The sequence below is a fragment of the Natator depressus genome, chromosome 28, assembly GCF_965152275.1.
Source record: "Natator depressus isolate rNatDep1 chromosome 28, rNatDep2.hap1, whole genome shotgun sequence".
NCBI classification, from domain to species: Eukaryota; Metazoa; Chordata; order Testudines; family Cheloniidae; genus Natator; species Natator depressus.
In genome coordinates this window covers 2,910,537-2,936,817 of record NC_134261.1, presented here as the reverse complement: position 1 = coordinate 2,936,817, position 26,281 = coordinate 2,910,537, and the positions used below count along the sequence as shown (strand labels likewise).

Genomic DNA, 26,281 nt, shown 5'->3' with positions numbered 1-26,281 from the left:
TCAGTGCTGTAGGGGAGTGGGAGGGGTAGGGAAGTGGGGGGTCAGGCCTGTAGGGACGGGGGAGCAGGGGCAGGCTGGGGGGGGCAGGCTGGGGGGGCGCTCTGCCCCCCGCGGGCCGGGCCCACTCGTGTGCCGCACCGCGGGGGCGGGGGCCAGCCACGCTCCGGCGGCGGATCAAAGCCGGGGGCGGCGCCGGCGGGGCCGGGTCTGGGGCAGGGGCCGGCTTATAAAGGGCCCGCCGGGGACCCGCCGCCCCCCCAGCCCGGCCGCCGCCACCATGAGCAGCAGCGCCCAGTGGGACAGCAAACAGGACAAGAAGGTAACTCCGGAGTCCGCTCGCTTCGGGTCTCACTCCGGATCCGGGGCTCCCTGCCCGGATCTCCCCGCTCTTTCGGGGTGTCTCTTTCAAAAGCTGCCCCCCTTCCTTCTCTTTCCCCCCCTCCAGCTCCTGAAGCCCTTGATGGAGAAGCGGCGCCGGGACCGTATGAACCGGAGCCTGGAGCGACTCCGGCTCCTCCTCCTAGAAGCCACCCAGGACGAGGTAAGCCAAATCGGATTTCCTCCTCCCGTTTCCCCGCCGCTGCCCCAAACCGAATGATACAACGCATATTTCTCTTTCTTTCTTCCCCTCCTTCCCCCCGCTTTTTCCTTCCTTCCCTCTCTCTTTTTTTTTTGGTTGCTATTGTTCTTGCAGAGACTTAAAAACCCCAAAGTTGAAAAGGCCGAAATTTTACAAAAAACAGTCCACTTTGTGAGGACCCAGCCTCCTGCAGGTATCCCCTTCGGCGCGGCCGGCTACTCCTCTTCCTTGGCTCTAGCCCGGGGGGGCCCGTTGGCCAACCCAAGTTGGGCCCGGACCAGATACGACTACGGTGACCGGCTAGCAAGTGTGAAAAATTGGGTCCCTTTTTGGGCGGGAGGGGGGCATAGCTGCGTATATAAGACAAAGGCCCTGATATCGGGGTGTTTGGTCGCCCTCCACTTCCCCTCTCCCTGGGGGGTTTCCTGATCCAGGACCCGTCCAACGATGGGGTGGGTCTCCCCCGTCCACGCACCTCTTTCGATGCAGCTCCGGGGCGGTCTGGACCTGACAGATGCTCAGCTGGGGCAAATTGGCGTCGCTCCGTTGGGGCCCTCGCTGGCCTTGGTGTAAATCTGGAGGGCGACCGGTTGGGCGTCTGTGTTTTTACACCAGGGCGAGCGAGGGGGGGAACCAGACCTATGGGCGCCCATGGGGTTACTTCGGATTCACACTGGAGCCAGAGGAGACATGGCCTTTAGTCTGGATTTGGAGGTTCTCCTCTCGCTCCGGTGTAAATTGGGAGTGCCCCCGTGTTTAGACGCTTCGTGGGAGCTCTGGGACTGGCTCACTTGGGGAAGGGAAGGAGGGTTTGGCCCAAGAGTTTCGGGTGGGTGTGACTTTGATTGCACCACCAATAAGCCTCCCTGAGAAGTGGGGGTGGGTGGGTGTCCCCGCTGCCCCCTACTGGACAGGATGAGCCCGTGTGTGGGTGTGGGTGTGGTGTGGGTGTGTATACACAACTCCATCCCTTAGCCCCCATCACTCACCCCATTCAGGCTTTTAAGCTCTCACACTCCTGTCTTGGGTCGGCCCGGCCGCAGGGCCAGATCCTGATCTCAGGCCTGGTCATGCACTAGGAAATCAGGTGGGTAGAACTACCTTGCTCAGCGGTGTGAACCGGCCGCCCCCCTGAGTGACCCTGGCCTGACCCCGGGTGTAGACAGAGCTACGGATTTCTCCCCTCGACCTAGCTGCCACCATTAAGTGTAGACGTGGCCTCAGTTTCTCTGCTGTGGACCTGGGCAGGAAATTAAGTCCCCCTCTCTGGACTCAGCTCCCACTCTGCCAGGCCCAGCCCTGGCCTCTGGCTCACCTTCTCCAGCAGGAGCTCACCTGGGCTTTCTCTTCCCCCAGCCCCAACCAGCCAGATCCATGTTAGGTGACTTTTGTCTTTTAAATCCCGCCTCCGGGGTTTTGTGTGGGGGTCAGGGAGAGGTTCAGTGACTCCCGGGATGGGGCACACAGAAATACATTGCTTGGCCGCAAGACCTGCTTCAGCTTTGGCATCCGGGGTCATTTTGCTGTTGATTTCAACTGGGTCACACCCAACTGGTGGGGCCTGGTTCTGATTTTAGTCACACCCTGGTGTAAATCCAGAGTCAGTCCATTGAGTCACAGGGGCTGATTCCCCTCTCGCTTACCCCAGTGTAAATCCGGAGTCAGTCCTCTTGAGTCACGGGGACTGATCCCCATCTCACTCACCCCAGTGTAAATCTGGAGTCAGTCCCCTTGAGTCACGGGGGCTGATCCCTGTCTCACTCACCCCGGTGTAAATCTGGAGTCAGTCCGCTTGAGTCACAGAGGCTAATTCCCCTCTCACTCCCCCCCGGTGTAAATCTGGAGTCACTCCACTGGGGTTGGCCGGTTTACACGAGTAGCAAACCATTGTCAGCAAGATCTCAGTGGGGTCTGTAGTGTATTTCCCTGAAGCCAGCACGCAGAACCCATTTACACCAGCTGAGGGTCTGGCCCCGTGTACGTTCCCCGTTTAAAACTGGCTTCCACGCAGGGCGTCAAATGCCGCTTATTTCGCCCCGTCCCCCGCGCACACCATGCAAAGCCCCTGCCTTAGCAGCCCCGGGGTGGGGTTTCTCAGTCTGGAGGGTGTCGGGTGTCCTGTCCCCGGCGGTTTGGGGATCAGAGGCCGCTTCGGGGCACCTGCCCTGCTGCCCCCTTTGCGCGCCCACTGCTTGATGCCTCGCTAATTCGCCCCCTTTGTCGTTGGCGGTCTTGGCAACGCACCACAGAGCCGGCGAGGCAAGAGGAGACCTTTCTGCGGAGGTACCAGAGCGGCTATCGGGAATGCCTGAGCCAGGCCACGCACTTCCTTCACTCCAGCCCCGGCATCTGCGCGGGCAAGAAGGCCTATCTGATGGAGCGCATCTGCCACTCCATGGGAAAAATCACCCCCCGGGACCTGCCGACGGGCAGCCCCTCCTCCAACCCGGCCCACGGCCGGCACGCCCGCGACGCCTTGCCCAGCTGCAGCCCGCCGCTCGGGGACGCTGCCTGCGTCCTGCACCCTGCCCCGGCCTTGCCCGCCGGCCACAGACTGCAGACCCTCGCGGCCGGCCGGCCCCAGCTGGAGAACTGCCCCAAGGGCCCGCGGGACAAGCTGACCGGCTCACAGAACTCTGCTGGCCAGCCCCAGGGGCTCAATGTCTGGAGACCATGGCCATAGGGGCCGGGGACCCCCTTGTAAATCCATAGAGTGTATATTAGATTCTCTATATATTGTATATGAGGAGGTTTATGGGGGTGGGATCTTTGGGGAGGGGTGTTTTGGGGGGGGAAGGGGGGGGTGCGTGGTTATTGCAACTTCATAATATTTTCCTTGAAGCCCCAGCGAGGATGGGTTTTCCTTTCAAAAAGAAAAATCACCCGCCCAAAGCAGCCGGCGAATCAAGGTGCTGATTCCCCCCCCGCCCCCCCGGCCGCCCCGTGATTTTTAAAGATGCTGTTATGGGTCGGTGAGAAACGGGGCGGGGGTCACGTCCCTTTTTTGTCTACCTCAGACCAAACCCTGAGAGTCCAGAGGCTTAGCCAGCTAACCCTAGACGTTAAAATAATATCCAAGAGCAAGATAATAGATCGAAAGCCAGAGCTGGGGGGGGGAAGGGGAGAGGAGTGGGGGTATTTCCCCCCCCCCTTGTATATATATATTTCCCACCCCCCGTTCCCCATCTGTGTATTTCTGAAAAATAAAAATTCGAATGCGGACTCTGACAGATCTCGGCTTTCCGTGGCATCAAAACGGGTGGGGCTGGGGCATAGGGGCAAAAAGGGGGGTTGTGTTGCCCACTGTGTGGGCGTTGTGACTCTTTGCATGGGGCCTGCGTGGGATCTACTCTGCCCCCCAATTTCCCTGCTTGGAATCTACTCCCCCCACCCAGTGTCGGGTTTGCAATGGTGCCGTGGACCCGGGCCCATGCTCAGAAGGGGCCCCCGGCCTGCTCCGTTTGCGCTGTGCCCGGAGACCCTGCTCCCCGCTGCCCACCAATTACTCCTCTTGGCTTGCCCAGGGCTTCTCTCCGCCCCCTGGCCCCACTCCCCTCCTCCTCTCAGCCCCCTGGCCGGACCCCAGTGCACCCCCGGCTCCGGGCAGTCTCCGCTTCCCACCACCTGTGGGGCCCCCCCCGTCTCCCAGGGTGCAGAAGCCTGGCCAGTCTCAGCCAGTGGGGGGGCGGGTGGGACAGTGTGGGGGCCTTAGCTGGGTCCCTCCAGTCAAGTGGGTCTTGAGGGAGCCTCCCAGCGGGGCTGGTGAGTGCAGCCAGGAGGCAGGGCATGGGGAAGGGGGTCTGTGGGGGGCGCTGGGCTGTGAGGGGGCGGGGAAGATGTGTGTGTTGGGGCATTAGGGAGGGGGGATTCTGTGTGGGGTGCTGGGCAGCTGTGGTGGGGCTGTGGGCAGGGGGGCACTGGGCTGGGGTGGTGTTGTGCAGGGCACTGTGCATTGATATAGGGGGTCGGGGGGGCACTGGGCATAGTGGGGGCACTGGGCTCCCCACCGAGGGGACGGGGAGGGATCTCTCTAGCAGACGCTGATGGGAGACAATTGCCCTAATAATACCGAGCCCCAATAATATTGATCCCTAGCTGTATTCCACCCAGTGATCTCAAAGTGCTTCATGAAAGAGCCGGGGGACCGTTGCCTCCCATATCACACAGGGGGAAACTGAGGCACGGGAGGTGTGAAATGACTTCCCCGCTGAAGAGTCAGGATTTCAACCTAGATCATGTGAGTTACAGGCCCGTGCGCTGCCTGCCAAGTCACGTTCACCGGGTCATTTTTCTTGGCCAAGGAGACCCTCCCGCCAGTGAGGCAAAGGGGTGAATTTACTGCCCCCCCACCTGTTCCATTTTACACACACATCCGTGTATCCCGGCCTTTCTACCGCCTCCCCCCCCCAGCACACACACACACCCTGTGTGGATTTAAAAATTCCTTGCAATGGAGAATCCTCCCCAGTCCTTGCTAAATTGCTGCATCGTTAATGATGCTCCCTGTTAAAAACACACATCTCGTTTCCAACCTTAATTTGTCTAGCTTCAGCTTCCAGGCCATGTTTTTTGCTAGACTGAAGGGCCCGTTATTAAATAGCTGCTCCCTGGGTACTTACATTTCTGTTCCCTATGTGATGGCCATGTAAGAAAAGCAAGCTAGATTTTTTTCAGGGGACATTGGAGAAGAAACATCAAGAAATCAGAAAGAGATGAGAGAGGGCTCTGGATGGCAGCCCCGAAGCCTGCCACTGACCCAGCAACGCTGCAGCTGGCTGTCCCAGGCCACATTAACTACGGCCCTTCGTTTTCAGGTTGCACCGATCTTGACCGGAAAAAATCCCGGGTTTTACCAAAAGTATTATTCAGTATTTTCCCCGTTTTCGCCCCACTTTTGTACCGTTCAACTATATCAAAAAAGGAACTCGCTTTGCTAGGAAAATGCGACACGCTGGCTACGACAGCTGTGTTTCGGTTACATATCTCTGAGTGGAGGCGGTCTAGGAGATACACACCGTAAGCAAACCGGGGCGGGCTCCGAGGTAGCTTTGTGGTTTGAGTTCTGTTTTCGTTCCGCAGGAAACCGCACTGGGCTCCGTTGGTGGAAGCATTAATCTACTCGCGGCTTTTCAGCCGCCAAAATAAACCCCGCTATTGACCCAGAGACGTTATTTTTGGCACCGGTGTTTTTTGCTAGGAGTCTTTCTAAACACTGATAAATGCCCAGGAAAAAGTCAATAAAATACAACCCGAAAACAAAGGGCCCTAAGCATAACATTGCAGCCCAGTTGCGTGCAGGGAAAACCCCTTCTTCTTAATGTCATGAAGCCACCAGATGGCCCACAGCAATTCCAGCTACAGCTTGGCAAGCCCAGGGATCCCGGCAGGGGCATCTTGGCACCCGAGAAAGAATCCAGGATTCCCAGTGGGTGGGGAGAGTGGTGTTACTCAGGAGTGGTGCATGAACCCCTCCGTTTGGGGAAACTAGCCCCCTCCCCTTCCACCCCCCCTCAGCCGCTGGATCCCTGAGCACACACACCCACCCCCGCCACTGGAGCTGGAGGAGCCCTGGCCGGACCACCCCAAGCCCCGGCTCGCAGGCCCCAAGCTCCGGCCTGCTGGCTTCGGGGGAGAGGGGGAGCGTGGCTGGGGCCACGGGCTGGGTTTGGGGTGGCCTAGCTGCCCCAGGCCTATTATACCCGCCGCCCACAAGTGTTACCTGGATTGACTGGACCGGTGTCATGGCCACCCGGGGAAAGACCAAAGGCCAATCCGCTCACACACCCGCCTGCTTCTACTAACCGTGGAGATTTTAGCCCTGTTCGATCTTCCAGTGCATCTCTCACACTATAGACGATCACAGGATCTGTGCAAGGATCTGTGCAAGGGTCCCCCCAACAGGGAGAAAGAGACAAAGTCCTGGGGACAGTGGAACAAAGTGGGGGTCGATTTCAGACCCCTTTCTTCTGAGTCTAAGAGTGAGGTAGGGTGAGAGACATGCCCCTCGCCAGGCTCTGGATCTCCTTCTGTTTCCAGGTTAATTTCAGGGAACAGCTGGGTAATACTGAGAAGAAAAGAAACCCCAAGATTTCCTGCCCCGATTGTTTCTCCAACTGGGAGCAAGCGGCCAGGGTTTTCACCAGAGGGGGGAAAAACCTGTGCTTAAGAGCACAGAGACATAGGAGCCAGCCCTGTGTGTGTCTGTGTGCATGTGTTAGGGGGAAAGCAGCGCACAGAGCCTCCTGGCACCCCCGCCTAGGAGCCGGACCTGCTGGCCGCTTCCGGGGGGGCAGTGTGGAACCAGGACAGGCAGGTAACCTGCCTTAGCCCTGCTGCGCCACTGACGGGAGCCACCCGCAGTAAGCCCGTGACCCGAGCCGCAACCCCCTGCTCCAGCCCTGAGCCCCGCCCAAACCCAGAGCCCCCTCCTGCACCCCAATTGTCTCATCCCAGAGCCTGCACCCCTAGCCGGATCCCTCACCCACTCCCACATCCCAACTCTCTGCCCCAGCCTGGAGCCCCCTCCCACACCCTGAACCCCTCTGACCCACCCCCCAGCCTGGAAATCCCTCCTGTACCCCAAACCCCTCATCTCTGACCCCATCCCAGAGCCCACACCCCCAAACAGAGCCCTCACTCCATCCTGCATCCCAACCCCCTGCCTCAACCTGCAGCCCCCTCCTGCACTCCGAATCCCGAATCCCCACCTCCTAGCCTGGGGCCCCCTCCTGCACCCAAACCCCCTAATCCCCACCCCAGAGCCTGCACCCCCCAGCCGGAGCCTTCACCCTCACCCCCTCCCACACCCCAACCCCCTGCTCCAGTCTGGAGCGGCCTCCTGCACCCTGGACCACTCATTTCTAGCCCACCCCAGAGCCCGCACCCCCAGTTAGAGCCCTCACCCCCTCTCGCACCCCAACACCCTGCCCCAGCCCGAGCTCAGTGAAAATGAGTGAGGGTGGGGGAGAGCGAGTCACTGAGGGAGGGGGAATGCAGTGCCTGGGGGGCGGGCCTCGGGGAAGAGGACAGGGCCTCCGGGAAGGGGCGGGGCCAGAGTATTTGGTTTTGTGCGATTAGAAAGTTGGCAACCCTAGTGTGTGTGTGTATGAAAAAGAGTGTGTCTCCTTCAAGTTATTGCGGGTCTGGTATGTGAGCGTAAGGCTGTGTGCGTTTATCAGTGTTTGAAGGTAATGTGTGTCTGAGGGGAAGTGTGTGTGTTTTGTGTCTGAGAGGATGTGTGTGTATTTTGTGTTAGTGTGTGTCTGAGAGGATGTGTGTGTGTTTTGTGTTAGTGTTTGAGAATGTGTGTGTGTTTTGTGTTAGTGTGTGTCGAGAGGACGTGTCTGTGTTTTGTGTTAGTGTGTGTCTGAGGGGATGTGTGTGTGTTTTGTGTTAGTGTTTGAGAATGTGTGTGTGTTTTGTGTTAGTGTGTGTCTGAGGGGATGTGTGTGTATTTTGTGTTAGTGTTTGCGAATGTGTGTGTGTTTTGTGTTAGTGTGTGTCTGAGAGGAGGTATGTGTGTTTTGTGTTAGTGTGTGTCTGAGGGGACATGTGTGTGTTTTGTGTTAGTGTTTGAGAATGTGTGTGTGTTTTGTGTTAGTGTGTGTCTGAGAGGACGTGTGTGTTTTGTGTTAGTGTGTGTCTGAGGGGATGTGTGTGTATTTTGTGTTAGTGTTTGCGAATGTGTGTGTGTTTTGTGTTAGTGTGTGTCTGAGAGGAGGTATGTGTGTTTTGTGTTAGTGTGTGTCTGAGAGGACGTGTGTGTGTTTTGTGTTAGTGTGTGTCTGAGGGGATGTGTGTGTATTTTGTGTTAGTGTTTGCGAATGTGTGTGTGTTTTGTGTTAGTGTGTGTCTGAGGGGAGGTGTGTGTGTTTTGTGTTAGTGTTTGAGAACGTGTGTGTGTTTTGTATTAGTGTGTGTCTGAGGGGAGGTGTGTGTGTTTTGTGTTAGTGTGTGTCTGAGGGGAGGTGTGTGTGTTTTGTGTTAGTGTTTGAGAACGTGTGTGTGTTTTGTGTTAGTGTGTGTCTGAGAGAAAGTAGTGTGAGCGTGTGTGCTGGGGATTGGTGTGTTCACTCTGTGTCTGGTACAGGTCTGACTCCAGATTTTCCCTTCACTCCCTGGAGCAGCTGCCTGTGGCCCAGACTCCCCCGCACTGGGACTGGGAGTGTGCGGGGGTCTCCCCTGGGGCACAGCCCCCCCTTCCCGGCCAGGGGCTTCACTTCCCGGCCCCAGGGGCTCCAGCTGCCAAGCCTCTGGGCTCCCTTTGTTGTAGAGCCTGGATCAAAGGGGGGGGAAATAGACCCACAAGGCCGGGCGGCCTTTCCGAGACTCCCACCGCTGGGCCTGGGGGGATCGGGAGCCTTATGCCTCTGTGTGTGTGTGTGTGTGTGCGCGCGCGGAGGGACACGCATTGCATGGATACATCCAAAGGTGGTGTAAGGGTGTCTATTTGCAGGGCCCCTCCCCCCTTGGGACCAGAGCCCTGCCCTGCAAGGGTGTCCCCCACCACAGAGATACCCCTCCACTGGGTTGGGCTGCGCTCGGGGCACTGGTTCCCCTTGGATCCTCTGCACCGGTGGACGCTGGTGGGGGAAGGGACCTCGAGAGGGCATCTTGTCCGGCCCCCTGCCCTCATTGCAGGACTAAGTATTTAAAAACCAGGACTAAGGTTTTTAAGGCCCTGGCTGGGATGATTTAATTGGGGATTGGTCCTGCTTTGAGCAGGGGGTTGGACTAGATGACCTCCTGAGGTCCCTTCCGACCCCGATCTTCTGTGGTTCTACAATTCTGTTATTTAACCCGTCCCTGACAGGTGTTTGTCCAGCCTGCTCTTAAAAATCCCCAACGATGGAGATCCCACCGCCTCCCTGGGCAATTTATTCCAGCGCTTAACCACCCTGACAGGACGTTTTCCCTAAACCGCCCTGGCTGCAATTTAAGCCCCTTGCTTCTTGTCCTGTCCTCAGAGGTTAATTTGTCACCCTCCTCCTTGTACCAACCTTTTATGGGGTTGAATGGGGTGGCCAAGTTTCCTGGAGTGGAGGGGCGAAAAGCCAAGCAAGAGGGAGAGAAAACTAAGAAATGCTAAGCAAGGAAGAGAAATAAGACCAAACAAAAACCTGGGAAAGAAGGAAAGACAGACAAAAAACAAGGACAAGAAAGAAAGAAAGAAAGAAAGAAAGAAAGGAAAATGAGAAAGAGAGATGCAAGAGGAAAACAGGAAAAAAAGAAGAAGGAAAATAGAGAAAGAAGGCAAAAATTAAAAGAGGGAAAGATGGAAGCTAAAAGTTTGCATTTGCATTGGCCGGGAATCGAACCCGGGCCTCCCGCGTGGCAGGCGAGAATTCTACCACTGAACCACCAATGCTACTGCTGGGCGATTTTTCACCCCTGCAGTTTTCACAGCTATTGTAACACTCATCCAGCGCAATCTCTGCTTCCTTTGTACACGTGCCAGGGCACGCTGGGGTCGTGCAAGCAGGCTCCCTCCTCCTCGCTTGCCCCGCTGACTTTACAAAGCTCCTGCCAGCTTCCACCATCTGGGCGCCATCTGCTTGGGTCTAGTCCAGAAATGCCACTTCCCCCCCAGGGTCATTGTCTTCTCCCCAGGGAGGCAAGGGCATCTTTGCACTGGACCGGGGATGCTGGTGTCCCTGGTATCAGCTTTATTGGAATCAAGTTTTCCTAGAGAGGGGAGATTTTAGGCCTCTTCCTGTGCATTTTGTCACTAGTTGGGGTCTTTTTCTTTCTTCCCCCAAACCCATGTCCCCCTGGCCTTCTCATGCCTCCAGATAACAACACCAGGAGACAGCACCAGCTTTCACCAGTAGAGAGAATCCAGGGGGGACCAATGCCCCACATCAAATTTCTACAGCCAGACCCTGTGGGCCCAAGTTGGAGGGGGTATCTCTGGAGGGTAGGGAAGGGCCCTATTCCTGTGGGGTAAGCCTGGGTACCCTACACATAGACACTCTCAGCTAATCTTTGCAACCCCCCATCCCGGGAACTCCAGCAGCAGTTTCCCGATTTCCCCCCACCCGAGCCCCCAGCCCCCAGCCCCCAGCCCAGCGGTGGGAGCCTGGGAACGCCTGCCAGGGGTGTGTGTGTGTCAATTCCCCTCCTTTCATCCAGCCGATGAAAGTGACAAGATTGCGTCAAAGCACCCCAATCTACACACCTGAAGCCATCAAGGGAGGCAGGGAGCGGTATCATTTGCTATGGGTCAAAGGGGGGCTGTTGGCCCCCACAGCCCTTGGTTCATCTCCCCCCCCAAAAACCAACAACAACTTTTCATCGGTCTATCTGGTCCTCCCCCCAGGTCTTTACAGGACGTGATATAATGACCGGTAATATCGATATCCTGACACAACTTGCCCCCCTTCACCACCCAGGAATTTTTCTGAATTAATGCCAAGGCCGGTTTGGAGCAATCCTGTCACTGTGAGTGAGTGCGGAACAAAGGAAGGAAGGAAGGAGGGAAAGAAGGAAGAAAGAAAAAAGAGAAAATCTAAAAGAAAGAAAGAAAGAAAGAAAGAAAGAAAGAAAGAAAGAAAGAAAGAAAGAAAGAAAGAAAGAAAAGCCAATAAAGGAAGGAAGAAAGAAAGAAAATCTCAAAGAAAGAAACAAAATCCCATTAAAAAAAGAAAGACAAAATCTAAGAAAGAAAGAAAACCCAAGAAAGAAAGGAAAAAAGAAAGAAAGAAAGAAAGTGCAGGCCTAGAGTGAGAGGCAGAGGGGAGGGGTGTGAGGAAGAGGAAGGAGAAGAGGAAGGAAAAGGGGAAGACAAGAGCCAGTCTCCAGGTTCACTGACCCAGCCCCTGAGATTCAAACTCTTCCTTGTGGCCGTGCCCAAGGGGTGCATTCCCCTGCTCCGCAAAAGGGGCATGGGGTAGAAATGGGGCCAAAAGGGGCCTCCAGGGCCTTCCCCTGACAGATGTTCTCACATCTGCCGGCCTCCAGCTCTTGCACATTTCTGTCTTCAGGGCATGCAAGGCACTGCCTTCTCTGATGCTGCTCCCCTCCTCTGGGCTGTCCTCCCAGGAACAGCGTCTCTCTGTGTGTCTCTGTGTGTGTCTCTGTGTGTGTGTGTGTGTGTGTGTGTGTGTGAAAGAGAGAGAGAGACAGGCAGAGAGCAGCAGGAAATGGGAACAGAGCGAGGGTTACATACAGCAATGACAGTGGCCTGGTCTACACTACCAGGTTAGGTTCAATTCAGCTGCGTTAGGTCAATTTTAAAATGACTGCGTCCACACAACTGACCCCGGTCCGTCGACCTTAAAATCCACTGCTGTACTCCTCCCCGACAAGGGGAGTAGTGCTAAAATCGACCTTGCTGGGTCGAATTTGGGGTAGTGCGGATACAAATCGATGGTATTGGCCTTCAGGACCTATCCCAGTGTGACCGCTCTGGACAGCACTTTCAACTACCCCACCACTGTCCTGGACACCTGCAAGGGTGGGAGATTCATGCAACAGGGAGGAGGATTTTCTGGGTGAGGGGGAGGAAGAGAATGAGCAGCAGGCACGCGGTGAATCCGTTCTCCCCAGCCACCAGGACCTTTTCATCACCCTGGAGCCAATAGCCTCCCAAGGCGGGATCCCCGACCCTGAAGCCGGAGAAGGCACCTCTGGTGAGTGTACCTTTGTGACTACAGTACAGGGTTTAAAAGCAATAGTGTTTAATGTTTGATTTACCCTGAAGAATTGGTACAGCTAAGGGAAAAGTCTGCTCACATGTCTGGGGATGGAGCGGGAATCCTCCAGGGACTTCTCCATGAAGCTCTCCTGGAGCTACTCTGAAAGCCTTTGCAGAAGGTTTCAGGGGAGGGCTGCCTTATTTTGTCCTCCACGGTAGGACACTTTACCACGCCAAGCCAGTAGAAAGTAGTCTGGAATCATTGCAGCACAAAACATGGCAGCTAATGGTCCTGAGTTTTGGTCGCATTCAAGCAACTTTCGGTCTTTGTCTTTCTGTGTAAGCCTCAGGAGAGTGATATCATTCATGGTCACCTGATTGAAATAGGGGAATTTTTGTAAGGGAACAGTAAAAGGACACTGTTCATGCTGGACTGTTTGTGCTTGGCTAATAGGGATCATCCCAGAGAATAGCCACACGGTGGGGTGGGGGGAGGTGTGTGCTGCACATCCACCCGAAAACTGCAGCCCCTCCTTTTAAATGTGAAACCCAACCCATTGCTTGCTATGGGAAAGGAGGGCGCTGCAGTTTGAAACCATTCCCACATGTTATGCGTAAGAAGCCAACCCCGCGTACCCTGAGCCTTACCATGGCTGCCTGGAAACTGAATTCTGCTGCGCAGCTGTGTGTGATGTGTCACCATACCGGAAGGCATGCAATATAAAAGGCAAAATGTGACCTTGTACCTAAAGCACATGTGCTGTCTGCTGTGATTTGCTTGATTCACTGTGAAAGAGTCTCCCTTTTGTTCTCAGAAATGTATCACCTTAAATTTTACTCTCCCTTTTTATCTCCCCCTAGGTGCAAATATTTTTACGCTCCCGCTATCATCTCCGTCGCTGAGGTTATTGCAGATTAGAAGGCGAAAAAAATGCACTCGAGATGCCATGTTTGCCGAGCTCATGCAGTCCTCCCGCACTGATAGGGCACAGCTGAATGCATGGAGGCATTCAGTGTTAGAGGCCAGGAAAGCATTAAGTGAGCGTGACGCATAGAGGCAGAAGCGCAAAATGTGGAGGCAGGAGGCGATGCTGAGGCTAATGGGAGAGCAAACGGACATGACGAAGGGTCTGGTGCAGCTGCAGGAAAGCCAACAGGAGCACAGATCCTCACTGCATCCATTGTATAACAGCCTGCCCTCCTCCCCAAGTTCCATAGTCTCCTCACCCAGACGCCCAAGAACGCGGGTGGGTAGGCTCCGGGCACCCAGCCAGTGCACTCCAGAGGATGGCACATACAACAGAAGGCTGTCATTCAAACAGTTTGATTTGTAGTGTGGCTACAAAAAGCAATGTGGCCTTGTCCTTCCCTCTTCCCCCACCACACCCCACCCTACCTCACCTGGGCGATCTTGTCAGTTATCTCGCTTTTTTTAATTAATAAAGAGAGAATGCATGGCTTCAAAACTATAGTTACTTTATTTTGAAGGCGGGAGGGAGGGTGGTTTTGTTACAGGGAATTAAAATCAGCCAAGGGGGGTGGGTTTGCATCAAGGAGAAACACACCGTAGCCTAGCCAGTCATGAAACTGGTTTTCAAAGTCTCTCTGATGCGCAGCTTGCCTAGCTATACTCTTCTAATCGCTCTGGTGTCTGGCTGCTCAAAATCAGTCACCAGGTGATTTGCCTAAACCTCCCACCCCACCATAAACATCTCCCCCTTCCTCTCACAGGTATTATGGAGCACACAGCAAGCAGCAATAACAATTGGAATGTTGGTTGCACTGAGGTCTAATCCAGTCAGCAATCAGCGCCAGCGCGCTTTTAAACATCCAAAGGCACATTCTACCACCATTCTGAACTTGCTCAGCCTTTAGTTGAACTGCTCCTTAGTACTGTCCAGGCTGCCTATGTACGGCTTCATGAGCCAAGGGAGCAAGGGGTAGGCTAGGTCCCCAAGGATAATTATTGGCATTTCAGCATCCCCGATGGTAATTTTGTGGTCTGGGAAGTAAGTCCCTTCTTGCAGCTGCTCGAACAGCTTATTCTTTCTTTCTTTCTTTCTTTCTTTCTTTCTTTCTTTCTTTCTTTCTTTCTTTCTTTCTTTCTTTCTTTCTTTCTTTTTTCCTCTTTCTTTCCCATTTTTAAATTTTTCCCTTTCCCAATGTCCCCCTTTTTTGTCTTTTTCTTTCTTCCCCGAACCCCATATCCCCATGGCCTTCTCATTCCTCCAGATAATGACACCAGGAGACAGCACTAGCTTTCACCAGTAGAGAGAATCCAGGGGGGAACTAATGCCCCACATCAAGTTTCTACAGTCAGACCCTGTGGGCCCAAGTTGGAGGGGGTATCTCTGGAGGGGATATTCGGGTAGGGCAGGGCCCTATTCCCATGGGGTGAGCCTGGGCACCCTACACATAGACACTCTCAGCTAATCTTTGCAAACCCCCATCCAGGGAACTCCAACAGCAGTTTCCCGATTTCCCCCCACCCCCAGCCCCCAGCCCAGCGGTGGGAGCCTGGGAACGCCTGCCAGGGGTGGGTGTGTGTCAATTCCCCTCCTTTCATCCAGCCGATGAAAGTGACAAGATTGCGTCAAAGCACCCCAGTCTCCACACCTGAAGCCATCAAGAGAGGCAGGGAGGGGTATCATTTGCTATGGGTCAAAGGGGGGCTGTTGGCCCCCCCCAGCCCTTGGTTCATCTCCCCCCTAAAAAACAACAACAAATTTTCATAGGTCTATCTGGTTCTCCTCCCCCCAGCCCCAGGTCTTTACAGGACATGATATAATGACCAGTAATATCGATATCCTGACACAACTTGCCCCCCTTCGTCACCCAGGAATTTTTCTGAATTAATGCCAAGGCTGGTTTGGAGCAATCCTGTCACTGTGAGTGAGTGACAAAGAAAGAAAGAAAGAAAGAAAGAAAGAAAGAAAGAAAGAAAGAGGAAATCTAAAAGAAAGAAAGTGCAGGCCTAGAGTGAGAGGCTGAGGGGAAGGGTGTGAGGAAGAGGAAGGAAAAGGGGAAGACAAGAGCCAGCCCCCCAGGTTCACTGACGCAGCCCCTGAGATTCAAACTCTTCCTTGTGGCCCGGTCCTGCGGGGTGCGTTCCCCTGCTCCGCAAAAGGGGCATGGGGTGGAAATGGGGCCAAAAAGCAACAACTATGCATTGGCCGGGAATCGAACCCGGGCCTCCCGCGTGGCAGGCGAGAATTCTACCACTGAACCACCAATGCTACTACTGAGTGGCAGCTCTAGGTCCTTCCCTTTATAGATGTTCTCACATCTGCCTGCCTCCAGCTCTTGCAGATCTTTGCCCTCAGGGTATATAAGGCATTGCATTCTCTAATGCTGCTTCCCACCTCTGGGTAATCATCAAGTGACCCATCCTCTGTCACCCATTCCCAGCTTCCAGCAAACAGAGGCTAGAGACACCATCCCTGCCCATCTTGGCTAATAGCCATTGATGGACCTGTCCTCCAGGAATTTATCTAGTTCTTTTTTGAACCCTGTTGTAGTCTTGGCCTTCACATCAACATCCTCTGGCAAGGAGTTCCACAGGTTGATTCTGCGTTGTGTGAAGAAATACTTCCTTTTGTTCGTTTCAAACCTGCTGCCCATTAATTTCATTGGGTGACCCCTAGTTCTTGTGTTATGAGAAGGAGTAAATAACACTTCCTTATTTACTTTCTCCACACCAGTCATGATTTTATAGACCTCTAGTATATCCCCCCTTAGTCGTCTCTTTTCCAAGCTGAAAAGCCCCAGTCTTATTAATCTCTCCTCATATGGAAGTCATTCCATGCCCCTAATCATTTTTGTTGCCCTTTTCTGAACCTTTTCCAATTCCAAATATATCTTTTATGAGATGGGCTGACCACATCTGCACACAGTATTCAAGAAGTGGGCGTACCATGGGTGTATATATTTATATTTATATATATTTATATATTATATTTTCTGTCTTATTTTCTATCCCTTTCTTAATGATTCCCAACATTCTGAGAGACATGGGGGGCCAGGTGGCAAATCGCTTTAACTGAAATCACTCAGGCTCCCCCGCCACCCCAAAATGATGATAATAAAATGCAATTACCACATGCTCTTTCGTGAGCGGGAATGGCGAAAGATGCCAAACGAAAAGGGACTCGAGAACGTGTGAGCGATGAATTATGTATCGCTTGACAAATAACCTTCCCCCGTAACACATCTCTGCACGACAGCATTATACCCAACCCGGCAATGCAGGCACAGAACGATGCGAGACACAGAAGAGTGCCGGGCGCCAAGGAGAAAAACACATGCCACAGAGCGAGACAACACAATGAGTCATGTAACTGATGCTGCCTTTATTGCATGGTGCAACCGAAGAAGGGACGCCAACGCTGATGACATGACACGACACCTGGTCTTCAACCAATAAGAAGGGTTAGAATCAGGGGTGGATGCAGGATCCCAATTCAGTGGGCCCTGGAGGGTTTGGCGGGGGAGGAAGTGGTGGAGGGGTCATAAGAATGGCAATTCTGGGTCAGACCAAACATCCATCTAGCCCAGTATCCTGTTTTCTGACAGTGGCCAATGCCAGGTGCCCCAGAGGGAGCAGAACAGGTCATCATTGAGTGATCCATCCCCTGTCGCCCATTCCCAGCTTCTGGCAAACAGAGGCTAGGGACACTCAGAGCAAGGGGTTGCCTCCCTGCCCATCTTGGCTAATAGCTGGATCTCTTCTCCCTGAATGTCTCTAAGGCTTTTTTTAACCCAGTTCTATGTATGGCCCTTCACAACATCCCCTGGCAAGGAGTTCCACAGGTTGATGGTGCGTTGTGTGAAGAAATACTTCCTTTTGTTTGTTTTATATCTGCTGCCTATTAATTTCATTGGGTGACCCCAGCTTTTTGTGTTATGTGACGGGGTAAATAACCCTCCCTTGTTCACTTTCTCCACACCGGTTACGATTTTATAGACCTCTGTCATATCTCCTCTCGGTTGTCTCAGTTCCAAGGGGAAAAGCCCCAGACTTTTTAATCTCTGTTCAGCTATTCAGGGCCGCAGGGATGGGCAGCTTGACAGATGCTGCTGCTACCTCTCCGCCCAGCTGTTCACCTCAAGCCCTGTGTACTGATGCCATGTGTAGGGACAGTGGGCGCTGGGGTGGGTCCATGGCCTCCTGCTATACTGATGGCAGGCACCACCCCTGAGTTGCCAAGGGACGTTGTGAAGACCAGAAATATAACTGGGTTCAAATATATATATAAGTTCCTGGAGGATAGGTCCATCAATGGCTATTAGCCAAGCTGGTCAGAGTGTTCCATGTTCACAAATTTCTGTCTGCCAGATGCTGAGACTGGACAACAGGGGATGGATCACTCAAATTCAGCCTCCATCATTTTGGGGGAACTCTCAAATGAGGGGGACACCCTTCCCCCAGCCCTGACAGTTTCTAACCATTAAGTATGTCTACACTACGAAATTAGGTCAATTTTATAGATGTCACTTTTTAGAAATTGATTTTAGACAGTTGATTGCATAAGTCCACACTAAGCACATTAAGTCAGCAGAGTGCGTCCTCACTACCGTGGCTAGTGTCGACTTACAGAGCGGTGCACTGTGGATAGTTATCCCACAGTTCCCGCAGTCTCCGCCACCCATTGGAATTCTGGATTAAGCGCCCAGTGCCTGATGGGGCAAAAACATTGTTGAGGGTGGTTTTGGGTACATGTCATCAGTCGCCCCTCCCTCCGTGAAAGCAACGGCAGACAATCGTTTCGCGCTTTTTTCCGTGCAGACGCCATACCACGGTAAGCATGGAGCCCACTCAGCTCACTATCACCGCTGCTGTTGTGAGCACTGTAAACACCTCTCACATTATCCTGGAGTATATGCAGAACCGGGCTAAGAGGCACCAGCACGAGGAGGATTTCAATAGTGCTGCAAGCTCTGGTGGATCACAAGGGACGTCTCACCAACATCATTGTGGGATGGCCAGGAAAGGTGCATGACGCTTGCATATTTAGGAACTCCGGGCTGTTCGAGCAGCTGCAAGAAGGGACTTACTTCCCAGACCACAAAATTACCACTGGGGGTGTTGAAATGCCAATAATTATCCTTGGGGACCCAGCCTATCCCTTGATCCCGTGGCTCATGAAGCCGTACACAGGCAGCCTGGACAGTAGCAAGGAGCAGTTCAACTATCGGCTGAGCAAGTGCAGAATGGTGGTTGAATGTGCCTTTGGACGTTTAAAAGCACACTGGCGCTGTTTGCTGACTAGGTTAGACCTCAGCGCAACCAACATTCCAATTGTTATTGCGGCTTGCTCTGTGCTCCATAATACCTGTGAGAGGAAGGGGGAGATGTTTATGGTGGGGTGGGAGGTTGATGCAAATTGCCTGGCATCTGATTTTGAGCAGCCAGACACCAGGGCGATTAGAAGAGCACAGCTAGGCAAGCTGCGCATCAGAGAGGCTTTGAAAACCAGTTTCATGACTGGCCAGGCTACAGTGTGACCGTTGTGTGTGTTTCTCCTTGATGCAAACCCACCCCCTTGGCTGATTTTAATTCCCTGTAACAAAACCACCCTCCCTCCCGCCTTCAAAATAAAGTAACTATAGTTTTGAAGCCATGCATTCTCTCTTTATTAATTAAAAAAAGTGAGATAACTGACAAGATAGCCCAGGTGAGGTAGGGTGGGGTGTGGTGGGGGAAGAGGGAAGGACAAGGCCACATTGCTTTTTGTAGCCACACTACAAATCAAACTGTTTGAATGACAGCCTTCTGTTGTATGTGCCATCCTCTGGAGTGCACTGGCTGGGTGCCCGGAGCCTCCCCACCCGCATTCGTGGGCGTCTGGATGAGGAAGCTATGGAACTCAGGGAGGAGGGCAGGCTGTTATACAATGGATGCAGTGAGGATCTGTGCTCCTGTTGGCTTTCCTGCAGCTGCACCAGACCCTTCGTCATGTCCGTTTGCTCTCCCATTAGCCTCAGCATCGCCTCCTGCCTCCACATTTTGCGCTTCTGCCTCTATGCGTCACGCTCACTTAATGCTTTCCTGGCCTCTAACACTGAATGCCTCCATGCATTCAGCTGTGCCCATTCAGTGTGGGAGGACTGCATGAGCTCAGCAAACATGGCATCTCGAGTGCATTTTTTTCACCTTCTAATCTGCGATAACCTCAGCAACAGAGATGATAGCGGGAGCATAAAAACATTTGCACCTGGGGGGAGATAAAAAGGGAGAGTAAAATTTAAGGTGATACATTTCTGAGAACAAAAGGGAGACTCTTTCACAGTGAATCAAGTAATTCACAGCAGACAGCACATGTGCTTTAGGTACATGGTCACATTTTGCCTTTTATATTGCATGCCTTCCGGTATGGTGACACATCACACACAGCTGCGCAGCAGAATTCAGTTTCCAGGCAGCCATGGTAAGGCTCAGGGTACGCGGGGTTGGCTTCTTACGCATAACATGTGGGAATGGTTTCACACTGCAGCGCCCTCCTTTCCATAGCAAGCAATGGGTTGGGTTTCACATTTAAAAGGAGAGGCTGCGGTTTTCGGGTGGATGTGCAGCACACACCTCCCCCCACCCCACCATGTGGCTATTCTCTGGGATGATCCCTTTTGGCCAAGCACAAACAGCCCAGCATGAACAGTGTCCTTTTACTGTTCCCTTACAAAAATTCCCCTATTTCAATCAGGTGACCATGAATGATATCACTCTCCTGAGGCTAACACAGAAAGACAAAGACCGAATGTTGCTTGAATGCGACCAAAACTCAAGACCATTAGCTGCCATGTTTTGTGCTGCAATGATTCCAGACTACTTGCTACTGGCTTGGCGTGGTAAAGTGTCCTACCGTGGAGGACAAAATAAGGCAGCCCTCCCCTGAAACCTTCTGCAAAGGCTTTCAGAGTAGCTCCAGGAGAGCTTCATGGAGAAGTCCCTGGAGGGTTCCTGCTCCATTCCCAGACATGTGAACAGAGTTTTCCCTTAGCTGTACCAATTCTTCAGGGTAAATCAAACATTAAACACTATTGCTTTTAAACCCTGTACTGTAGTCACAAAGGTACACTCACCAGAGGTGCCTTCTCCGGCTTCAGGGTCGGGGATCCCGCCTTGGGAGGCTATTGGCTCCAGGGTGATGAAAAGGTCCTGGTGGCTGGGGAGAACGGATTCACCGCGTGCCTGCTGCTCATTCTCTTCCTCCCCCTCACCCAGAAAATCCTCCTCCCTGTTGCATGAATCTCCCACCCTTGCAGGTGTCCAGGACAGTGGTGGGGTAGTTGAAAGTGCTGTCCAGAGCGGTCACACTGGGATAGGTCCTGGAGGCCAATACCATCGATTTGTATCCGCACTACCCCAAATTCGACCCAGCAAGGTCGATTTTAGCACTACTCCCCTTGTCGGGGAGGAGTACAGCAGTGGATTTTAAGGTCGACGGACCGGGGTCAGTTGTGTGGACGCAGTCATTTTAAAATTGACCTAACGCAGCTGAATTGAACCTAACCTGGTAGTGTAGACCAGGCCACTGTCATTGCTGTATGTAACCCTCGCTCTGTTCCCATTTCCTGCTGCTCTCTGCCTGTCTCTCTCTCTCTTTCACACACACACACACACACACACACACACACACACACAGAGACACACACAGAGACACACAGAGAGACGCTGTTCCTGGGAGGACAGCCCAGAGGAGGGGAGCAGCATCAGAGAAGGCAGTGCCTTGCATGCCCTGAAGACAGAAATGTGCAAGAGCTGGAGGCCGGCAGATGTGAGAACATCTGTCAGGGGAAGGCCCCAGAGGCTGCTTCAGCTGTAGCATTGGTGGTTCAGTGGTAGAATTCTCGCCTGCCACGCGGGAGGCCCGGGTTCGATTCCCGGCCAATGCACAATGGGAATTTTTTTGGCTTCATTTCCACCCTGTGCCCCTTTTGTGGAGCAGGCCACAGGGAAGAGTTTGAATCTCAGGGGCTGGGTCAGTGAACCTGGGGGGCTGGCTCTTGTCTTCCCCTTTTCCTTCCTCTTCTCCTTCCTCTTCCTCACACCCCTCCCCTCTGCCTCTCACTCTAGGCCTGCACTTTCTTTCTTTCTTTCTTTTTTCCTTTCTTTCTTGGGTTTTCTTTCTTTCTTAGATTTTGTCTTTCTTTTTTTAATGGGATTTTGTTTCTTTCTTTGAGATTTTCTTTCTTTCTTCCTTCCTTTATTGGCTTTTCTTTCTTTCTTTCTTTCTTTCTTTCTTTCTTTCTTTCTTTCTTTCTTTCTTTCTTTCTTTCTTTCTTTCTTTCTTTTAGATTTTCTCTTTTTTCTTTCTTCCTTCTTTCCCTCCTTCCTTCCTTCCTTTGTTCCTCACTCACTCACAGTGACAGGATTGCTCCAAACCGGCCTTGGCATTAATTCAGAAAAATTCCTGGGTGGTGAAGGGGGGCAAGTTGTGTCAGGATATCGATATTACCGGTCATTATATCACGTCCTGTAAAGACCTGGGGGGAGGACCAGATAGACCGATGAAAAGTTGTTGTTGGTTTTTGGGGGGGGAGATGAACCAAGGGCTGTGGGGGCCAACAGCCCCCCTTTGACCCATAGCAAATGATACCGCTCCCTGCCTCCCTTGATGGCTTCAGGTGTGTAGATTGGGGTGCTTTGACGCAATCTTGTCACTTTCATCGGCTGGATGAAAGGAGGGGAATTGACACACACACACCCCTGGCAGGCATTCCCAGGCTCCCACCGCTGGGCTGGGGGCTGGGGACTGGGGTGGGGGGAAATCGGGAAACTGCTGCTGGAGTTCCCTGGATGGGGGGTTGCAAAGATTAGCTGAGAGTGTCTATGTGTAGGGTGCCCAGGCTCACCCCAAGGGAATAGGGCCCTTCCCTACCCGAATATCCCCTCCAGAGATACCCCCTCCAGCTTGGGCCCACAGGGTCTGGCTGTAGAAACTTGATGTGGAGCATGTGGGTGACAGAAAGAAAACCAGCTCCCACCAGCCTTGTTCCAATCAAGTTTTCCTCAGGAAGCAATTGATGGGAGGGAAGCAGGGCCGGCCTTAGGGAAAATGGCACTCTGGGTGAACTTGTATTTTGGCATTCCCAGGCCCCTGCTGCCACCCCATCCATCCCAACCCATCCCCTCTGGCCCCTGTTGTCTCCCCCGGCCCCTCCATACATGCACCCCCGCCCCCACTGCCTCCCCCCCCATTGCCGTGAGCACCCCCGGGGCCACCATGCTCCTTGCCTCTTGACCACAGCGCTGCGCCCCCTCCGATGACCTGGATTGTCACCCATGTGGTCTACCCATGGAGGGAGGTGGGAGAAAGATTTTAGGCCTGTTAGATCTTTCCGTGTGTTTCTTGCTGGTTGGGGGTGGTGAGGGAGAGAAACAGGGGCCAGGGAGGCAAGGAGCCTTGACCGAAATCACCCAGATTCCCCCTCCCTACCCGCAAAAATGATGATGAGAATAATAAGAGAACATGGCTGTAGCAGCCAGCTGAGAAGCCCGGAGAAATGGGAGCCCTGCGGGGATGTGGGAGGCCCCAGGCCTGCGTCACCCAGAAGGGCAGCGAGATGGGAAACCAGGCTGGGATAAGATGGGCCAAACAGACTGAGCCACCCTGTGTAATGACAATCGGGACGAGTGGCACATCATGGACAATTGCCCAATTTAGGGTCATCCATTCCCATGGTTATCCCCCGGGCTCTGGGCTGGATAGATGCAGGGTATTTATGGGAATGGGTGCATGGATGGATGGATGGGGTGTGTGGGGATGGATAGATAGAGGGTGCGGGAAACTTAAGAGCCAATCTGTGTCCCGCCATCACTTTTGCGGTTTGGCCCATGCCAGATAGGGTGAGCAGATGCCCTGATATTAACGGGACCGTCCCTATATTAGGGGCTTTGTTTTATACAGGTAATGAACCCCTCCCCATCCCTGGATTTTTCACCCTTGCTCTCTGGTCACCCCATCGCCGTGGGAAAGAAGAAGAACGAGAGCGGAGGGTGGACATCGCTGTTGACTCTCTGCCGGGGATGCACGATATTGGGGAAAGCAGAAAACCAGCCAAAAACTACTTCTTTGCATTGGCCGGGAATCGAACCCGGGCCTCCCGCGTGGCAGGCGAGAATTCTACCACTGAACCACCAATGCAGCTGGTGGATGTTTTCCCTACCTGCCTATCCCCTCTTGCAGATGTTTCAACATCTGGCTCCCCACAGCTGTTCCAGTTCTCTGCTTTCAGTGCACAGGGTTGTGTTACCAGCTCTGCTGCCCCCCACCCCCAACATCTGCCCCAGACAGCCGGAGAGTGGGCCCCGGGTAAGGGAGAAACACGCCCCAGAGAAGGGCTGCTGAGAGAACGTTACGCGGGGTGAGAACCTAGATCCATCGATTTAGCTCACAAGAGTTTCTATCTTGAGTTCTTTCCGGATTTTTTTTATAACCTGCCGGCTAATTTTTGTCACATTATCATCGATGGGATCCATCCACCCCCACTACCTGTCTACCCGCACATCCTCAGGCCCCCCCATCCACCCATCCCCATACACCCCCGCAACCTGTCTACCCACACATCCTCAGGCCCCCCCATACACCCATCCCCATACACCCCCGCAACCTGTCTACCCACACATCCTCAGGCCCCCCCATACACCCATCCCCATACACCCCCGCAACCTGTCTACCCACACATCATCAGGCCCCCCCATACACCCATCCCCATACACCCCCGCAACCTGTCTACCCACACATCCTCAGGCCCCCCCATACACCCATCCCCATACACCCCCGCAACCTGTCTACCCACACATCCTCAGGCCCCCCCATACACCCATCCCCATACACCCCCGCAACCTGTCTACCCACACATCCTCAGGCCCCCCCATACACCCATCCCCATACACCCCCGCAACCTGTCTACCCACACATCCTCAGGCCCCCCCGTCCACCCATCCCCATACACCCCCGCAACCTGTCTACCCACACATCCTCAGGCCCCCCCATACACCCATCCCCATACACCCCCGCAACCTGTCTACCCACACATCCTCAGGCCCCCCCATACACCCATCCCCATACACCCCCGCAACCTGTCTACCCACACATCATCAGGCCCCCCCATACACCCATCCCCATACACCCCCGCAACCTGTCTACCCACACATCCTCAGGCCCCCCCATACACCCATCCCCATACACCCCCGCAACCTGTCTACCCACACATCCTCAGGCCCCCCCATACACCCATCCCCATACACCCCCGCAACCTGTCTACCCACACATCCTCAGGCCCCCCCATACACCCATCCCCATACACCCCCGCAACCTGTCTACCCACACATCCTCAGGCCCCCCCGTCCACCCATCCCCATACACCCCCGCAACCTGTCTACCCACACATCCTCAGGCCCCCCCATACACCCATCCCCATACACCCCCGCAACCTGTCTACCCACACATCATCAGGCCCCCCCATACACCCATCCCCATACACCCCCGCAACCTGTCTACCCACACATCCTCAGGCCCCCCCATCCACCCATCCCCATACACCCCCGCAACCTGTCTACCCACACATCCTCAGGCCCCCCCATCCACCCATCCCCATACACCCCCGCAACCTGTCTACCCACACATCATCAGGCCCCCCCATACACCCATCCCCATACACCCCCGCAACCTGTCTACCCACACATCCTCAGGCCCCCCCATCCACCCATCCCCATACACCCCCGCAACCTGTCTACCCACACATCCTCAGGCCCCCCCATCCACCCATCCCCATACACCCCCGCAACCTGTCTACCCACACATCCTCAGGCCCCCCCATACACCCATCCCCATACACCCCCGCAACCTGTCTACCCACACATCCTCAGGCCCCCCCGTCCACCCATCCCCATACACCCCCGCAACCTGTCTACCCACACATCCTCAGGCCCCCCCGTCCACCCATCCCCATACACCCCCGCAACCTGTCTACCCACACATCTTCAGGCCCCCCCATCCACCCATCCCCATACACCCCCGCAACCTGTCTACCCACACATCCTCAGGCCCCCCCATCCACCCATCCCCATACACCCCCGCAACCTGTCTACCCGCACATCCTCAGGCCCCCCCATCCACCCATCCCCATACACCCCCGCAACCTGTCTACCCACACATCCTCAGGCCCCCCCATACACCCATCCCCATACACCCCCGCAACCTGTCTACCCACACATCCTCAGGCCCCCCATACACCTTCGCTACCTGTCTACCCACACATCCTCAGGCCCCCCATCCTCCCATCCCCATACACCCCCGCAACCTGTCTACCCACACATCCTCAGCCCCCCCATACACCCTCACTACCTGTCTACCCACACATCCTCAGGCCCCCCATCCTCCCATCCCCATACACCCCCGCAACCTGTCTACCCACACATCCTCAGCCCCCCCATACACCCTCACTACCTGTCTACCCACACATCCTCAGGCCCCCTCTTTCAAGCCATCCATGCACCCTTTCCCATAAACCGCCTCTATCTACCCACCCTCTATCTGTCCATCCCCGTACCCCCCTCTAGTCATCCATCCAGCCAGCCCTATAAACACCCTCTATCTATCTATCCACCCTTCACACCCTCTCTCTATCTACCCCCATACAACTCCCTCTCTGTCTATCCACCCATGCCCCCCATACACATCATCTCCCCAGCCCTGGCGTCCCCAGACTATCCATGCTTCCTTCTGTTCTCCAGGTGTCAGAGCTGGCGTAGACCCCCCCTCAACCCGCAGTTAGCAGCCACCCGTTTCAGGCACGTTAGTTCCGGGCTGCTGGGATTTCTCAAGCCATAAAAACCCATATGGCATCTCCAGCTTTGAGCTGAAGTGTGAGAACTTCCCCCAACACCTCCTGGGCCAGGACACCGGCTGTCCCAGCCCCATCAGCGCCCCAGGAAGCTGCAGGTGAGAAAGAAAAGGGATTTTCCCAGGGCAGGCTTTTTGCTTCTGACTGTCACACCCATCAATTCCCATCCACCCTCTCTATCCATCCATCCATCCCTGTACACCCCCCAACCATCCATC

General features: G+C 54.2%; 1 protein-coding gene and 4 non-coding genes across 7 annotated transcripts; 2 read left to right on the top strand and 3 right to left on the bottom strand.

The window, feature by feature from the left end:
• The first annotated feature begins 210 nt into the window (after nucleotides 1-210).
• On the top strand, nucleotides 211-3,284 carry LOC141979017 (transcription factor HES-7.1-like). 3 transcript variants are annotated; one of them, XM_074941475.1, is made up of 4 exons: nucleotides 211-319; nucleotides 446-541; nucleotides 695-773; nucleotides 2,830-3,284. In XM_074941475.1, exons 1-4 carry the CDS (start codon nucleotides 278-280, stop codon nucleotides 3,261-3,263), a joined length of 651 nt encoding a protein of 216 aa, XP_074797576.1. In that variant the 5' UTR covers nucleotides 211-277; the 3' UTR covers nucleotides 3,264-3,284. The 3 variants fall into 3 exon arrangements, with proteins under 3 accessions (XP_074797576.1, XP_074797577.1, XP_074797574.1); XM_074941476.1 differs by having other exon boundaries at nucleotides 695-872; XM_074941473.1 differs by having other exon boundaries at nucleotides 264-541.
• Nucleotides 3,285-9,876: 6,592 nt separating this feature from the next.
• On the bottom strand, nucleotides 9,877-9,947 carry TRNAG-GCC (transfer RNA glycine (anticodon GCC)). The gene has a single exon. It is a non-coding gene; the product is annotated as a tRNA-Gly (tRNA).
• A 5,433-nt stretch (nucleotides 9,948-15,380) lies between these two features.
• TRNAG-GCC (transfer RNA glycine (anticodon GCC)) lies at nucleotides 15,381-15,451 on the bottom strand. Its single transcript has one exon. It is a non-coding gene; the product is annotated as a tRNA-Gly (tRNA).
• Nucleotides 15,452-21,036: 5,585 nt separating this feature from the next.
• On the top strand, nucleotides 21,037-21,107 carry TRNAG-GCC (transfer RNA glycine (anticodon GCC)). Its single transcript has one exon. It is a non-coding gene; the product is annotated as a tRNA-Gly (tRNA).
• Nucleotides 21,108-23,288: 2,181 nt separating this feature from the next.
• TRNAG-GCC (transfer RNA glycine (anticodon GCC)) lies at nucleotides 23,289-23,359 on the bottom strand. The gene has a single exon. It is a non-coding gene; the product is annotated as a tRNA-Gly (tRNA).
• Between the last annotated feature and the right edge of the window lie 2,922 nt (nucleotides 23,360-26,281).

Bases quoted from the DNA above. Each gene is read 5' to 3' on its own strand.
- LOC141979017 (XM_074941473.1), top strand. From the start codon at position 278: ATGAGCAGCAGCGCCCAGTGGGACAGCAAACAGGACAAGAAGGTAACT. The intron at 542-694 runs GTAAGCCAAATC...TTGTTCTTGCAG, and splicing joins TAGAAGCCACCCAGGACGAG to AGACTTAAAAACCCCAAAGT. The intron at 774-2,829 runs GTATCCCCTTCG...AACGCACCACAG, and splicing joins GAGGACCCAGCCTCCTGCAG to AGCCGGCGAGGCAAGAGGAG.